Here is a 16,021-nt window from a genome sequence, read left to right on the forward strand (position 1 = left end):
TCTGCAGGTGTACAGACAGCTTGGACCCCAAGTCAACAAATAACCTGTCATATAGCCAATACCTGACTCAGAACAAGTAGCTGGTCAGCCAGCTGTGTTGGGGTAAGTCATACAGTTGCTTGCCTGCCCCTGGGCAGAAAGGGGCAGTGTCTTAAGCCCAGGCTCCAGTTGGCTCTTTCAGCTACCTCCCACCACTGCTTTCTCAAAGAGGTAACCTGCCCCATGGCCCCTAAGCCCTCCTGAGTCTGGGCTCAGCGTGGAGCCTCCCTACATGGCATGGCCCCATCTCAAGGCTGTAAGGGCTGAGGCCCAAGCTCTCTTGAAGGAAGGTAAGTTGGCCTTGTCCCTGGCCCACCAGTGTCCCTGGGTCCTCCTGCAGCTGCTGCCAGTGGTGCTGCAGGGGCCAAAGACTGGGAAACCTGTAGGTCAGGTATCCTGTCTGGTGATTTGTAAAGTATGAGATAGTTGTGTTCCTTCTAGAAAATGCCATATATTGAAAGATGAGCCTTTGATCAATTTTTCATTGAGTTTATAAGCTTTCCTGTAGTGAACAAGGACAGCTTTGCATGGGGCACTAAGAGGCTCTGATCTGTGTCTATGGCTCCTACAAAAGGCTGCAGCCCTCACTTATCAGCAGGGAGGAAAGGGCTCCAGCATTGCCCTCTCCAGTCTCACTGTATCCTGATGAAGACTTGAGACTCACCTGCCACAACAAACCTCCAGAATGGCTTTTATGACTCAATGCTTGGAAACTGGAGAGATGGGTCAGTGGTTAAGAGAACTGGCTGCTCTTGCAGAGAACCTCGATTCAAATTCCAGCATCTACACAGCAGCTAACAACAGTCTGTAACTCCAGTTCCAGAGGATTAGACCCCCTTTTCTGATCTCCACAGGTATTGCTTGACATGGCTGCACTTACATACATGCAGGCAATACACTCATTCACACAAAATATTTAAAAAATGGATGCCGAGTACCAGACACATGCACATGTACACCTGGGGAGCAGGGACACATGGCGCCCCCTTGGCCTTGGGTGGAGCAATGGGCCTGGCAGAATCTGAGAATCCTTTGGAATCTTGGAGGATGGCACCCACACTACAAGTGCTGGGGATTTACAGAGACCAGGAAAAAGATTGTGTCATAAAATAAATTTCATTTAAAGTACTTTTTTATTGATTTCATTGAAAACAGAACAAGAAATGGTCTGAGCCAAAAGATTGCTCTTAAAACTGTCAAAAACATTTTAACAGAAAAAAATAAACATGACTGCATTATGAATGTTTTAGAAGAGTCACACAAAAAAACCCACGGTCGCTGCACTAATTACAGTATTTAGAAAGGTATATGCCAAAAAAAAGTACATGACCTGCCAGGCCATCACACAAAAGGTGATGGCAAGTTTATTCACACTACAAGACTAACATTTTAAAAAAGATTTTCTTGTGTTTTATTCTAAAATCACTTTGTTCTCTTTTTACAGTTGATAGTTTATTTTCACGTGGTGAGTAGAAACCACACCAGATTCAGCACCGTTGTCTATGTTTTGTGTTTTTATTCTTTGTTTGTCCTAATGTTAGGTAATGGTAGAAAACAAACCAGTTTATTCATCATCATAGCATGTGGCTTAGAAATCAACAGAAGGTGCCTGCTGCATCAACGGAACTGGCTGGGGCTGGTGCAGGGTCTGCCTGCATCCACCAACCTGCTTCCTCGCAAAGAAACACCAGTAAGAGCCTTGATATATAGGACTAGATATAAGATTTCTTTAAAAAGCAAACCCACATTTTCACCAAAGCAAATGGCAGGTGGGTGACCTCTCCAAGGCCATGAGGGAGCTAGCGTCCTCCAGCGGCACCAGGGAGCCGGCGCCAGCACACAGGCCGTGGGTAGCAGGTCTAACGGAGCAGCTTGTGGGTGATGGTGGCCTTGGTGAGTGCCACATAGGAGCCTGGCCAGACAGTACACAGACAAATCTGGTGGTGGAGCAAAGGCCTCAGAGACCAGGAGAAATGGGAAGCACTGCAGCGACAGCTACCACCAGGAACTCACAAGGTATGTAACATGGAGCCCCAGGTCTCTGAGGCGCATGATCAGAGGTGTGGTCCAGCCTGAACAATGGGTCAGCCACAAGGCCTCAGGCCCAGATCATTCCTGGGAGGTGTCCACACCTCCAGTTCCTCTTGGATGTCATGTGCAGATCCTCCTCCTCCTCCTCTCTAAACTGCAGTCACAGAATCTGATTCCCAGTGTCCTGCTGGCCCCACTGGCAACTCATAGGGGGTCAGCAGCAGCTGCAGAGCTGGTGTCCGGAAGGCCGTTCTCCTGGGCTTCCTGGGCTGCACTGGCCTGTCGCTGGGCCAGGGCTGCGCTTGAGTGCCGGCACTTGGAGGACCCACACCGGCAACTGAAGAGCTTGCCCTTGACATCCCAGAAACGTTCCCCGTAGTCAAACCTGGGGGTGGGGGAGGCAGGTCTCAGATTGTCTGTGTGCTGGACAGAAGTAGTGGTATATGGGATATCCTACCTGCCCTGAGCTGTCCCACCCAGGCCCAGGACCCTAAACACTGGCAACACGTGCATGGCCAGGAAGGCAGGACCCATAGCCGCTCAGCCTGCGCCATGCTATGCCTAAGGCCGTACATACCCCAGCTGCTCCCCAGCCTGGATCAGGCGGGTACTGAAGAAGGCAATCCTGGGAAACCGCAGGTCCTGGTGAGACATGAACACACGCACAGGCACAAGGTTGGGTTCGCAGTGGTGGTTTATGAACCGGCTGACGTTCCCATAGAACCGAGCGTCAATGCAGTATACCTCTCCATCCTGGGGATGAGACAGTGAGAGGGTCCATGAAAGGCTTCCATCAGTAAGCTCTCTAGGACATGCTGTCCTTGCCCTAGAAACCAGCACCATAGTCTTGAAATTCAGGAGCTGGGCACTGGCCCTGCCAGGATTGAAGGACTTTCTCCAGTGGCCTGCAGTGACAATTGAGGGCTCAGCAGGCAAGGGCCTCTGATATACTTCTGACACAGCCTGAGGGCAGCCATAGGCTATACTGACTGAAATCTTGTGGTGCAGAGGTGGGGGCATCATGCTAATCTGGGCACAGGAGAGCACAGGGCTTTAGATGCCCCACAGCCTGGCCTAGGCATCCATCCCTCTGTAGTTGTTTCCCAGAACAAGGGGACTGTAAGATAAAATTTTGATGAGTGTACTGGACCAACTCTTGAACCATTTAAACAGTTGCCTTGCAGAGATCTTGAGTGTGAGAAACTGCTGTGGTAGGATCCTACCAAATGCAAGGAGCTGCCTGGGCTGAACAGGGCATCTGAGGACCTTCAGGGAGGACTGGGACTAGTCACACTGCACATCTAGAGCCTGCCACTGCAGGCCATCTCAAGTTGCTGTGTTTGTGGTATGACAATTACACAGCTATGAGAAATAAGAACAAATCTGGAGGAGAAAGCCAGAAATGCTAGAATGAAGTATGTAATAAAGGCTTTTCCAGAACTCTGTGAAGAGTAAGGCTCACACAGAAGGCTGCTTTGAACATCTGGGCAAATAGTCCATGTAAACCTTAACCAGGGGATCAAATGGTACTCAGAAACCAGGGAGAGTACAAACCCAAACTGATGATGGGAAACCTGGGTTTAAGATGGATCTCTGAAAACCTTTACTTTGTAACTTCAGAACCCCAGGAATCAGTGATAGATTGGACATGGATGAATGTATTTCAATAATATCCTGGAAAAACAGAACTTGTGAAAGAACTCAGCAACAATCACCCAGATAAAAGACAAAGCAAACCCATGTTTTGAATCTGCCACAAAGACACAGTAATCCAGGACACTCAGGTGGTAGCTTTTGGACTCTATTTGTGGGATGACGGCCTGGGAGGTTATAGATAACCCTAGCCTCTGAAGATAACAACTCTGAAACCAGCTATCATGTATCCTAAAGGTACTCAGAGCTACAGGGTCCATGGGGAAAGACTCCTGGGGCTTCTGGAATGGGGTGCCAAAGTTTGTACACTCAAACTGCTGGCTGACATGACCCCTACTAAAGCAAACATCAAGTTGACTGTGACCAACAAAGACAGCTGAACAGAGACCAGAGCTGCATGTGAATATCAGAGCTCATGTCTGAAGCTCTGCTAATAAAAAGACCAGAAAAACAACATGTCCATCTTGGAGAAAAACCAGTTTTCTCAAAAATTAGCATCTATAATACAAATGACTGACATACAAAAAATGGATTCATGTAAGAGAGAAAGGAAAATCAGCTGAGTCCAGTCTGACACAAGCCAGACACCACACGAGAACAAGTACTAGAGAAGATTCTCATTGGTCCACAGAGCAGGAGCCCAGAGCACAACTGGTACAGAGAAGAGGAAATAATCAAAGAATCAAATGGGATTCTAATCAGGATCCACTGGCTATTTAACAGACCTGAGAGAATGAACAGGACCTAGAGACAGCACTAAACAGTGCTGCAGTAAACCACTGCATAGAATTATTCATTGAGATGCCATTTGCAAAAGTAGCAAAGAAATCAATCTATGAGTCCAAAAGACGGAGGAAGAATCCACATTCTGAAGACCTGCAGTATACTGACAAGTGAGAAAGGCAGGGTAGAGAAACTTTGCCACTTTCTGTGTAAGCACAGAATAAGCACTTCTGTTTATTTCTACAAATGGCCACCTGTTGGTTGGGAGGTGTCCCATGGCTGAAGTATCCAAGCCCCTGCCAGGTCCTAGCTGAAATCCTCACCTCACAGTGAGAGAGTCACGAGGTGGGGCCTCAGGAAAATGACCAGAGCTGGGGGCAGAGTCAGTGTAAGATTAGTGTACCCACGAGAGAAGCTCCAGAGAGTTCCCGCCCTCTTGCCACATGAAGACACAGTGGGAAGGTACTGGCTATGAATCAGGAGGTGGCTTGTCCTGGCAATGAGCCCCACACAGGATGTGAGGAATAGAGTAGGTCTCAAGAGTTTGTTACAGCAGCCAGAGAAAACCCTGACATCAAGTAGTGGAATATAGAGCATGCAAAAAAGCACAACTTTTCTGATCAAGATTTTTCATACAGTTTCTACTTTTAGAACATGTAAATCTTTTTTGTAATCAAAACTTAAAAAAAAAAAAGTGGGACGGGGTGGAGGGGGATTACTGGAGTATTGGAAGATTGAATCCAGAGCCTCAATATGCTAGGCAAGCATTTTATTACTGAGTTATATCATTAGCCCTTTTCTAAATTTTAGTTTAAGAGCTACACATGGTGGAAGGAGAACCAATTTTTGCAAGCTGTCCTCATATATGCTGTGGCACATGCACACACACACACACACACACACACACACATATACACACTCAAGATGTGAAAAAAAATTTATTTTGAGACAAGGTTTCACTATGTGAGCTCAGGCTATTTTCAAATTCATGATCCTCTGACACAGTGCAGGTGGATGAGATGGTAGACATGCCTGACAAAAATACAAATTCTTAAATTTACAAAATTATGTATCAAACTGTTAACTTCACAGAGAGACAATTATATTACTTCAAGTACTGAAAAACACAGTACTTTGTGCATCCTTAAAATATGTATATATTATTCTTAAAATATATATATTTTGGTCTTTTTGAGACAGGGTCTCCCTGCAGCCCCAGCTGGCCTGGAACTCACTATGTAGATCAAGCTGGTCTGGAATGCAGAGATCCACCTGCCTTTGCCTCCTGAGTGCTGGGATTAAAGGCATGTGCCACCACACCTGGCCTTCAGAATATATTTTAAAAGCAAAAAAACTACAGAGAAACAGTGCATGCGCTCCAGTAACTGTGTTATATACATGGTCACTAACATCAGCAAGGCGATTCTGATACAAGGCTTCCAAAACCAAGATTCTTTATATAGGTGAGGTCAAAGTAGCTCATGACCTGAGCAGAAAAGTGAACCAGCTCTTAGTGATCTACCATGTTGGTATCTCCGACCCAGTTAACACAAGTTTTGGCAGAAAGGAGTACCTTGGCAAGGGATTTTGTTCCAAAAAAGCCATTCTCCTCAAAATGCAAAGGAGTTTTGGGGAAAAAAATGGAACCGCAAGAGTGAGGCTGGTCTGGACATAGACAGCTTAATGATGTCAGAAAGCAGACAGAGAGCCTGAAGAGATGGCTCAGTTGTCAAGAGCACTGGCTGCTCTTGTAGAGGACCTGGGTTTGGACCCACATCGCAGCCAACAACCGTCTGTAACTCCAGTTCCAAGGGATCTGACCTCCATGGGCATCACATGCCACTGGTGCACTTACATGCATGCAGGCAATACGCTCATATACATAAAAAATAAAAATTAAAAGAAAACAGGCTGGGCGTGGTGGCGCACGCCTTTAATCTCAGCACTCAGGAGGCAGAGGCAGGCAGATCTCTGTGAGTTCCAGCCCAGCCTGGTCTACATAGTGAGTTCTAGGCCAGCTGGGGGGCTGCAGGGAGACCCTGTCTCAAAAAGATTTAAAAAGAAAAAAAAAAAAAAAGAAGAAGAAGAAAGAAAGCAGACAGGTGAGATTGTAAAACTGGCTCTGGGGCCAAAACAGAGCAATGTGCACATAAAAGAGAGATGTAACTAATCAAAACATCTTGAGTATATTAAAAATCAAACTATGATCTACAGTAACAGTCAAAACAATGGGATGGTGGTGCATACCTGTAATCTTTAGGAGGCAGAGGCAGGAGAATAACCATAAGTTCAAATCTAGCCTGGTCTTACACAGTAAGTTCTAGGCCAGCTGGAGCTGCATAGCAAGATGTCTCGAACCACACAAAGGAAAGGAAAAAAATACACCGAACTTCTTTTGCACTGGGTAATTTTCACACCTCTGCCTCATTCTGGAAATGGGCAGCCAAATGGACAGGACAGAGCATCTGTCTTCTCCCAGGGGAGAGCAGATGGCTGGAAATGGGTAGGAAAACATCTCTGTTTTCCTAAAAAAGAAAAAAAAAATTTTTTTTTGTGGAGATGGCTCAGTCAGTAAAGCTGCCAGCCATACAAACACAAGAACCTGAGTTCAGATCCCCAGCACCCAAGTAAAAGTGGGGCATGGCAAAGCACCATTGTGCCTATAACCCAGTATAGCCATGTAGGTGAGCTCCAGGTTTAGTGAGAAACTCTGTCTCAAAAAAATAAGGTATAGGGGCTAGAACAATGTCTCAGTGGTTAAGAGCACTGGCTGCTCTTGTAGAAGACCCAGATTCATTTCCTAGCAACCACATAGTGGCTAACAACCATCCATTACTCCAGTTCCAGGGGATCCAATGCCCTCTTCTGGCCTCTACAGGCACTGCATGACATGGGTGCACTTACATACATGTGGACAAAAAACTCATATACATTAAAAAAAAATTTTAAGGGTAGAGAACAATCAAGGAAGATGCCTGATGCTAACATCTGTCCTCCACATCCAGGTGGACATACTCATATAAACACATACCACACTGGGAGGGAGGGAGGGAGGGAGAGACCGGCCGGGCATGGTGGCACAGGCCTTTAAGCCCAAGACTTGGGAGGCAGAGACTGGTGGATCTCTATGAGTTCGAGGCCAGCCTGGTCTACATAGTGAGTTCCAGGACAGCTGGAGCTACAGGGAGACCCTGTCGCAAAAAGACCCCCCCCCCAAAAAAAGGGGGAAAGGCAAGGCTGATGTCCCCAGAAGCACAGATGTAACAGGTAAAAAGAGAGTCAAGGCTCATCTCACTTTACAAGACAGAAAACCAGACACCACAAAGTTCGTCCAGAACACAGCTGGAAGAATATGGTACCACCAGCAAGAATGACACTGAGCCTTATGGAACAAGGACAGACATGTCCAGATGGCAGATGGCTGGTCTCTTCAGTATTCAAGCTGGGAGGCTCTCGAAATGCTGCTCTCCTTAGATGCAGTAGGTATGAGCACAGCCACAATGGGCTCTGGGAGCTGCCCGCTACAGAGGAACTCAGGAGGAAGAAAGAAATGTGACAGAGCTGGCCATCAGATGGGTATGATGACAGTGCTAGTTGTTCATGAAAGTGGCACCATGCAGACACACTGGTAGAATGAGGTGAGATTGTATTTGGATTTAACATATCAGAAAAAAAAAAAAAAAAACCTGAATGAAATAAATCAAATCAAGCAAGATACTGGCAATTGCAGAATGTAGTGGTGGGATGGGGCCCTCACTTCTAGTCATCTCCACTCCTCTTCATGTCAGAATGTTCCTGTAGCACACATTGAAAAGGGCTGCCAAGTCGTCAGGAAATGAAATACCCCAGGGAATGGCAGCCAAGTAAATGCTTTTTCTTTTCTTTTTCCTTGACTGTTCTTTCTTTTATTACTTAGATGAAAGACTTGAATGTTTTTAAAATTAGGAAAGAGCAGCAGAGAAGGACAAGGCCAGAAATATCTGGTACTGCCACAGGAGAAAAGATGTAGGTAGTAGGCAAGGAGGGAAGAGAAAACAGGACTCCTCTGACAAACTAGGGTAGAAGGACAGGGTAGATGGATAGATAAGGCAAACAAGATACATCAAATAATGCCTGGAGCCATCACAGTGGCTAACACCTGTAATCTAAGTACTTGAGAGGCTAAGGCAGAAGGACTGCTACAAGTTTGAGGTCAGCTTGACATATATTACAAGTTCCAGGACAGTTAGGGCTACATAGTAACACTCTACTCCCAGAGAAATACTGATTCCATGACTGGGTGGCTACTGTTAGAGATAAGAAAACCTGTATTTCCTTATCCATTAGCACTGATTCTGAGCTTTAGGAGGTTTTTATTTTTATTTATTTATTTATTTATTTTTTTGAGACAGAGTCTCCCTGTAGCCCTAAGCTGTCCTGGAACTCACTATGTAGACCAGGCTGGCTTCGAACTCACAAGATCCGCCTGCCTCTGCCTCCCGAGTGCTGGGATTAAAGGTGTGCACCACCACGCTAGGCTTTAGGAGGTTTTCAAGAATAGTGGTGAGCTGAAGAGGGTCTCAGCCACCTTTCCTCTGGGTCCAGAAGCACTGACACTATACTCCTGTAGAAAAACAAGCTCAGGTCCCTGACCTCCCTCAGCACAGAATTTCAGTGCACTGAAGCCAATGGAGACACAAGGAACCACCCCCACACCACCCCCAGCATTTCTGGGTCCACCTGCTGCCTCACATGTGACCCAAGGAGGAGCAGCCTGGGCCCTGGGGACACAGTGAGATATCCTAGACACCTACTCTTATGGGTAGGTGGCTTGCTACTTGAGCACAAGAGATCTTCCAAGCTAGGTGCCTGTACTTTGAGCATCAAAAAGAGCAAAATGAGTCCAGGACTATGTGGCAAAACTGAGCAGGTCTGCAATGAACCCATGTCCACCAACAGCAGGGTGCTCATCAGAGTGACTCTCCAGAAGTGGCCTGTGCCATACACTTTCCAGAAGCCACCAAGAACAAACTATGTCTTAGCTTTCTATTGCTGTGATAAAACACTAACCAAAACCAACTTGGAGGGAAAGGGTTTATTTCCTCTCCAGCTTACAGCTCACTATGGAGGGAAGACAAAGCGGAAACTCAGGAACCGAAGTAGAGATCGTGGAGGAGTGCTGCTTATTGGCTGACTCCCCTGGCCTGTGCTCAGCCTGCTTTTTTTTTTTCTTTTTGGTCTTTTTGAGACAGGGTCTGCCAGTACCTCCAGCTGGCCTGGAATGCACTATGTAGACCAGGCTGGTCTTGGACTCACAGAGATCCGCCTGCCTCTGCCTCGAGTGCTGGGATTAAAAGTGTGCCCACCATGCCTGGCCTCAGCCTGCTTTCTTATACAATATAGTACCACCTACCCAGGGATGGCACCACCCACAGTGGGCTTAACCCTCCCATATCACTCAATAATCAAGAAAATGTCCCACAGATATGGCCATAGGCCAATCCAATGAGGAAAATTCCTCAAGTTGAGGTTCCCTCTATCCAGGTATGACAAGTTGACAACTGAAGCTATCTAGTACAAACTGCCAAAAGTTTTCTATTTTGCCACCAGCTCTCCTGTTTCAGTCCTTCCCAACACATTACCTTATTGTCAAGATCAAAGAGGTAGGAGTCTTCTTCCCGAACATCAGCTTCAGAGTCGGAAATCAGCTCCCCAACATACCTGCAAGGAGGAAGAGGAGGACTTGCATCACCTCTAGACCTGCACATGGGAACAGTGCCATGGAGGACACTCTCAAAGGGCTCCATGGACTACGGTGGGATCTGACTCTGGCCCCAGAGGATAAGGATATCAGGCAATGAAGAGCCAGAAATTCCCCATGTGTCTGCAGCAAGGATGGCTTCTCAAAGACACTAGTACTGTGTAGGACATGTTCTCAGAGGCTAATGCCTCTAGTGAGAGTGACTGATGACAGAAAACCTGGGCAACAACGCCAGGGTTGAACAGCAAGAGCCTGACATCTAGAGTCAGTGGGCTGCTTGAGAGCGTGATATGACCAGCACCTCCAGAGCTTTGTACCCTACTGCTGCAGGACTATGAAGTATTTCCTCCCAGAGGCTTCTTAGAGCACACACATGTATGAGCAGAACCAGAAATGACAAACAGTTGACAGAGCTGGAGGATTCTGGGACACACTACACACTTACTCGCAGACAAAGGTACCCAGTGGGATATCCTGCAAGGACCGCACACCCCAGCCCATGTCCTGTGTCCGATAAAGCTGCAGCCTTGCCCTGGAAAAAATGTAGAAGGGAGGTAGATGTATACTCAATGCTCAACAAACCAGCTTGTATCAATTTTGAAATGAAATGAGCAAATGGGGAAAAATGATAGAGGTTCCTAGTAAAGAAACACTGCAACTCTACCAGTGACTGAGCGCACCTCTGGTCACCTACAGACCTAGCCCCCAACATTCAGGAAGCTGAGAACCTAGAACTCAGTTTGTTAAAGCAAAAGCACAGCAACCCCTGCTAGCCTCAGTTTCCTCAACTGTAACTGGCCCATTCCACTAGGTAGCAGTGAGGACTAAAGGAATTCGTGCTATAAAAAGGCTTCCACTAGAACCCAGGCTGCTACATTCTTACTATTCAGGCAGTATCAGCAATAAGCATTCAGGTAGGCTCCTACAGGCTGGGCAGGTTCCAGGTAGGCCGTGCTTAGGGAACACCAGGGACTTCAAGGCCCCCTCAGATCACGCACATCCCATTGGACCCTTTTGTGAGCATGGGAGGGGACAGAGGCAGAGAAGTGTTCTCAATCGTCCTTAAAACACTGTGCAGACCACAGCGACAAATGTTAAAACTTGATTCTGGTCCTGAAGGAGATGTGAGGACCAATCACCTTGGGCAACTCAGGAAGGGGTCCCATAGTCTGAAAAGTCATCAAACTACAATTCTCACTGTTGGCTGCCTTTCTCTAACACAGAGCAGAAAATGGCTCAAGCCCTGAAAGCACATAAAATAAGCCTATTCCTCTGAGAATACGTGTGTAGACTTGGGCCAGGACAGCCCCTCTGGATTTACCAACAATAACTTGATACCTTCTCTCTGTCCACATCTGAGCCAGCTTGGCTGGTTATTTACACATACATCTTCCCCAGACACCAGCTCCACCCATAAACACACATGCTCCTGGTTCAGTGTGTGGCCTTGGTACCAACTTGTTCTATGCGTTCATAGCCCTCACCTGAGCCCGTTCTGCACCACACGATTGCGGCAATTCCTCCAGCAGGAGCAGGCATGATTGCACTCGAAGATCAAGGGTGGCTCTGCCATATTAAACTCAGGCAGGAGTCGGCCGTCCTATGGACAGATGGCCCCAAGGCCAGCAAATGTCAACCAGCTTCTTAAAATTAACTTTAATATCAATGTATTTTTACAAAGTGCCCAGTGTAGCTTCAAATGAACATAAACATGACAGTTTCTGGATGGATTTTTAACAGTTGGGGGAATAAGAGGGTTAGGTTCTCTCTACATTTGTGGTTTGGATGGGAACCTCACCAGGTGCCTCTTGGGGAGTTCCCCTTCTTCCAGGTATACCTGGTTATCCTCTCTTCCTTCTGCCCTGGCCTCGCTCAGGTGACTACCATCTCCTAGATGTTCCTGCAACTTGGCCCTACAAACTCCCAAGCCTGGAGAACCCAACCATGTGCCCCCTCCCTTTTTTTAACCTAATGCTACGGGTGATACACTAGGACAATGTGCACAACTAAGACCCTAGAGGGCCTTCTGCACAATGAGGTCTTTATGTACAATGCTCATACTTGGTAAGTCCCAGCATGCACCACACTCCAAAGACACAATCGATACCTGTCAGCACCACCCCTCATCCCCAGCACGGGTCACACAGTTTCTATTGGTGGTATCCTCTCATTCAGATGGCAAACACTCCAACCTCCATGACCCCTTTCTTCTAAAGAAAGAACATGTGGCTATTGCTGTCCCCATTTGTAGCCTACTTCCTCTTCACCCATAACACTCTAGCATCCACAACCTCTGAATCAAAAGAAAAAGAATGCATCTCTTCTCCCTATATGCTCTGCCCGAGCTGTATCACTTTTATGCCCCAGGGCCCTACTCTCTCAGTGGCTCCTCAGTGTCTTCTGATGGGATCCTCCTGCAGGTACCTTGTCAGTCATTTCCAGTCTGTGCCCCTAGGCCACTTGTCTAATGATGCTTACTCTATCCAGCCCAGTCCCTGGCCTTATCTTCCTACCAAGCATCTCTTTGGACACTTATATATGGGAAGCACATGGCTGTGCTTCCCAGGCACAAAAAAACAAAATTTCCTCCCACAGCTGTGCCAGGATAGCTACTGTACCACCATTCGGGTGGCCACAAAGGACACAGACTCTAGACCCAGAGCTTTGAGAGTCCATGCCTCAGTCCCATGGCCTGCTTGAAACAGCCTTTTTACTTTCCAGTCTGGCACCTCCTTACTTGTTTTTCTCAACCAGCTCATCTGCAACTGTCCCAAATTCACCCAGACACCTCAGAATCAAGAAACATGTTCACAGACTCCTTCTAACAGTACTGCATAAGCACACAGGCAGCACACACACATATATATATACATACATATATATGTGTGTGTGTGTGTGTATATATATACACACACACACACACACACACACACACACACATCTCCTTACCTTATCGTACCTGCAACTGTCCCAAATTCACCCAGACACCTCAGAATCAAGAAACATGTCCACAGACTCCTTCTAACAGTACTGCATAAGCACACAGGCAGCACACACACATATATATATACATACATATATATGTGTGTGTGTGTGTGTATATATATACACACACACACACACACACACACACACACACATCTCCTTACCTTATCGTACCAACAGCGCATGCTGAGCTGGCCACACATGCAGGTGCTGGAGGAACAATCATCCACACACACGCAGTACTGGGAACAGAATACATATCATGTCATATAGGCACCGCATTCCTGCTACCCCTCCCTCCCGGAAGTCACCACTAAATGCTCTGCAAAAATCTCAAAATTTCCCTTAATCTGACATGGGCTTTCTGAGCAGGGGAGAAGGCTGGGACACACTGAGAAGAAAGGAATGTGTCTGCATGGAGGAGGTGGGAGACTAGATAGGTGTAGCTCCCAGAGAGGCTAAAAAAAAGCTTGTGGCCCTCAAGACCAGACACTTTACAGGAAAGGTGAGGCGACAGAGACTCACAACCCAATCTAAGGCTTATGCAGCTCATCCTGTGAAGATTGTGGGGCTCATAGAAGCACAGCCATAAAGATAGCCCTTGAGAATGAGCCTGCTTTTAGCTAGGAAAAAGTCAAAAAGGTAGGACTGCAGCTTCCTAGATGGTGACTGCCTAGACTGAAAGGCATGCAGTGGGGGAGGGCCAGGTCACTTCTTAGGCCTGCATGGCCCCTGTTGCTTGTGATTCAAGGACCAGGCAATATCAAGACTCTGAGCAACCACTGGCCAGGGAACACTCACCACCACTCAAGGCCATGAGAAGACCCTTGAAGCATGACAAGAAAGGCAGCATTGTACCCACCTCAGGCCTTGAGATCTTTATCTGCCTTCTACCTCTTTCCTGGGAGGCAGCTTCAGAGAGAATAGGCTCCTGAGAAGCCCCCAAAGGCCTTCTTCCCAAAGTGGTGATAAGTCCTAAGGACTCAGTTCTAGGGACCTACCATCCTGTCTTAGCTGAGCAGCCCTTCTTCCCACCAACCTGCAGATGAGTGATGTTTCTGTCAATGTTCATGGGGGACGTCACGCAGTTCTGAGAGACGTACTTGTAGTTGGTTGGGCACAGCTCACTATCCACAGCATTAACACAGGGGATGGGAATGCGCTCATAACCTCGAGCAATGTCTCTGCATAGGAAAAGGGAAGTGTTATTTTTGCTATTGCACGTTCTTCCCCATGGGAGACACAGTTGCCAATAAGAGCCCACACTGGGCTCCAGCGTCAGTAGCATTTGCTCCCATCTCTTCTAGTCATCTCAGTCCTAGAACCTTCTCACCTGCTTATTGTCTTCTCGACAGCAACAGGCTTGTCAGGGGCCGAATCCCGAAGTGCCTTACTCATTTGCAGTGCACTCCACACCTGGGAGTTGAGGCTTGCACACTGTAAGGGTGTCTCTCCTTCCTTGTTTTTCAAAGTAACATCTGAATCCCGAGAAAGAAAGAGGCTAAAAGAGAAAGCGTAAGCCAACAAAACATCCAGATCTGAATTTAGAAGAGACAAAGGTCAGACGTACAGAATGATGATGGCTGTTAACACAGAGTGCTATCTGTACTGTGCCACTTGATCTACTAGGCTAGTGACTCCTGGGACTCCAGGAGCATGCCCACCCCTCCCACACTTGCAGTGAGGCACCAGTTTTCTCACCTGGGCATGCAGGTAGGTGCTAAGAATATTTGTTTAATTTTTCTTGGATTTTTGCTCTCAGATTTGTTCTCAAGAATAACAGGGAGTGACAACAGGGAAAAGGTGTCTGGGGTATGCAAAAGGGCAGCCCAGGACATCTGCCTGCTGAAGGCAGATGGGTTGCTACACCTGGTCTAGAGCCTTGCATGTGCCACAAAGCCATTCTGTCTCTTATTCCAGATAGAGGTAGAGGATCTACTACTCATCAGAGCAGTCACTGCTCTCCATTTCCTTCTCCAGGAACACAGAAGAGATGCCACTCCAGACAGATGCCTGCATGTGAAGGCCTCATACTTAAAAGGGCCCAAACAGCCAGCAGCCCTGAGAAGGGAGTGCAATAGCATTCAGAGTCTCCTGGAACCTTACAACCAGTCACCATACTGCCTGCTGACAGTTGGGTCTGAGACTTAGTCAAGATACAACGAAGAATTTGGTTTGTTTTTTTTTGTTGTTGTTGTTGTTTTTTCATGACAACCATGAGACTAAAGTGAACCACAGTTCGTTTCAGATGTGGATTAGGAAAGACACCTCTCCATCTATGATGCATTAGCTCTAGGCCTAGTGTGAATTCAAGCATTTAGCAGCCTTTCTGGGCAGCCTGGCAGCAAGGACCATGTTCAGGGCCACACTCACACAACACAGTCGTAGCGATTCTCTCTGGCTGCAATGTGAAGGGGTGAGTCTCCATGGATGTTCACGGCATGCAGGTCGCACTTGGCAGCCAGGAGTATCTCGGCTATGTCCACACAGCCTGAGAATGCTGCCCAGTGCAAGCAAATGTTCTCCTCCTGGACAGGGACAAAAGTGAGAGACCAGTGATGGCCTGGTTCAGGACACAATGGTGGAATGGGGAAAGGACAGCTGCTATACTTGAGTGGGGCTGGTTGGTCCTGGCATGGGTTATATGCAAAAGGGTTATCTGTTCAAAGTTGCTTTCTGAACTGCATTTTAAAAAATTTTTATTTTTTTCATTTTAAAAGTAATATAGCTGGGCCAGGTGTGGTGGTGCACGCCTTTAATCCCAACACTCAGGAGGCTGGCGGATCTCTGTGAGTTCAAGGCCAGCCTGGTCTACATAGTGAGTTCCAGGACAGCTGGGGCTACAGGGAG

General features: G+C 47.1%; 1 protein-coding gene across 10 annotated transcripts in view; it reads right to left on the bottom strand.

The window, feature by feature from the left end:
- Positions 1-1,370: 1,370 nt before the first annotated feature.
- Ehmt1 (euchromatic histone lysine methyltransferase 1) overlaps positions 1,371-16,021 on the bottom strand; it is a 100,653-nt gene continuing 86,002 nt past the window's right edge. For all 10 annotated transcript variants that reach the window (XM_029562560.1, XM_029562562.1, XM_029562556.1 and 7 more), the window contains 9 exons: positions 15,545-15,699; positions 14,505-14,672; positions 14,211-14,355; positions 13,336-13,413; positions 11,671-11,786; positions 10,632-10,718; positions 10,068-10,146; positions 2,648-2,823; positions 1,371-2,455 (listed from right to left, as the gene is read on the bottom strand). In XM_029562560.1, the coding sequence (XP_029418420.1) occupies positions 2,275-2,455; positions 2,648-2,823; positions 10,068-10,146; positions 10,632-10,718; positions 11,671-11,786; positions 13,336-13,413; positions 14,211-14,355; positions 14,505-14,672; positions 15,545-15,699 (1,185 nt within the window). In that variant the 3' untranslated portion in view covers positions 1,371-2,274. The remainder of the gene's footprint in view (positions 2,456-2,647; positions 2,824-10,067; positions 10,147-10,631; positions 10,719-11,670; positions 11,787-13,335; positions 13,414-14,210; positions 14,356-14,504; positions 14,673-15,544; positions 15,700-16,021) is intronic.

Source organism: Nannospalax galili, unplaced genomic scaffold (genome assembly GCF_000622305.1).
Source record: "Nannospalax galili isolate Female #2095 unplaced genomic scaffold, S.galili_v1.0 scaffold35, whole genome shotgun sequence".
Taxonomy (NCBI): domain Eukaryota; kingdom Metazoa; phylum Chordata; class Mammalia; order Rodentia; family Spalacidae; genus Nannospalax; species Nannospalax galili.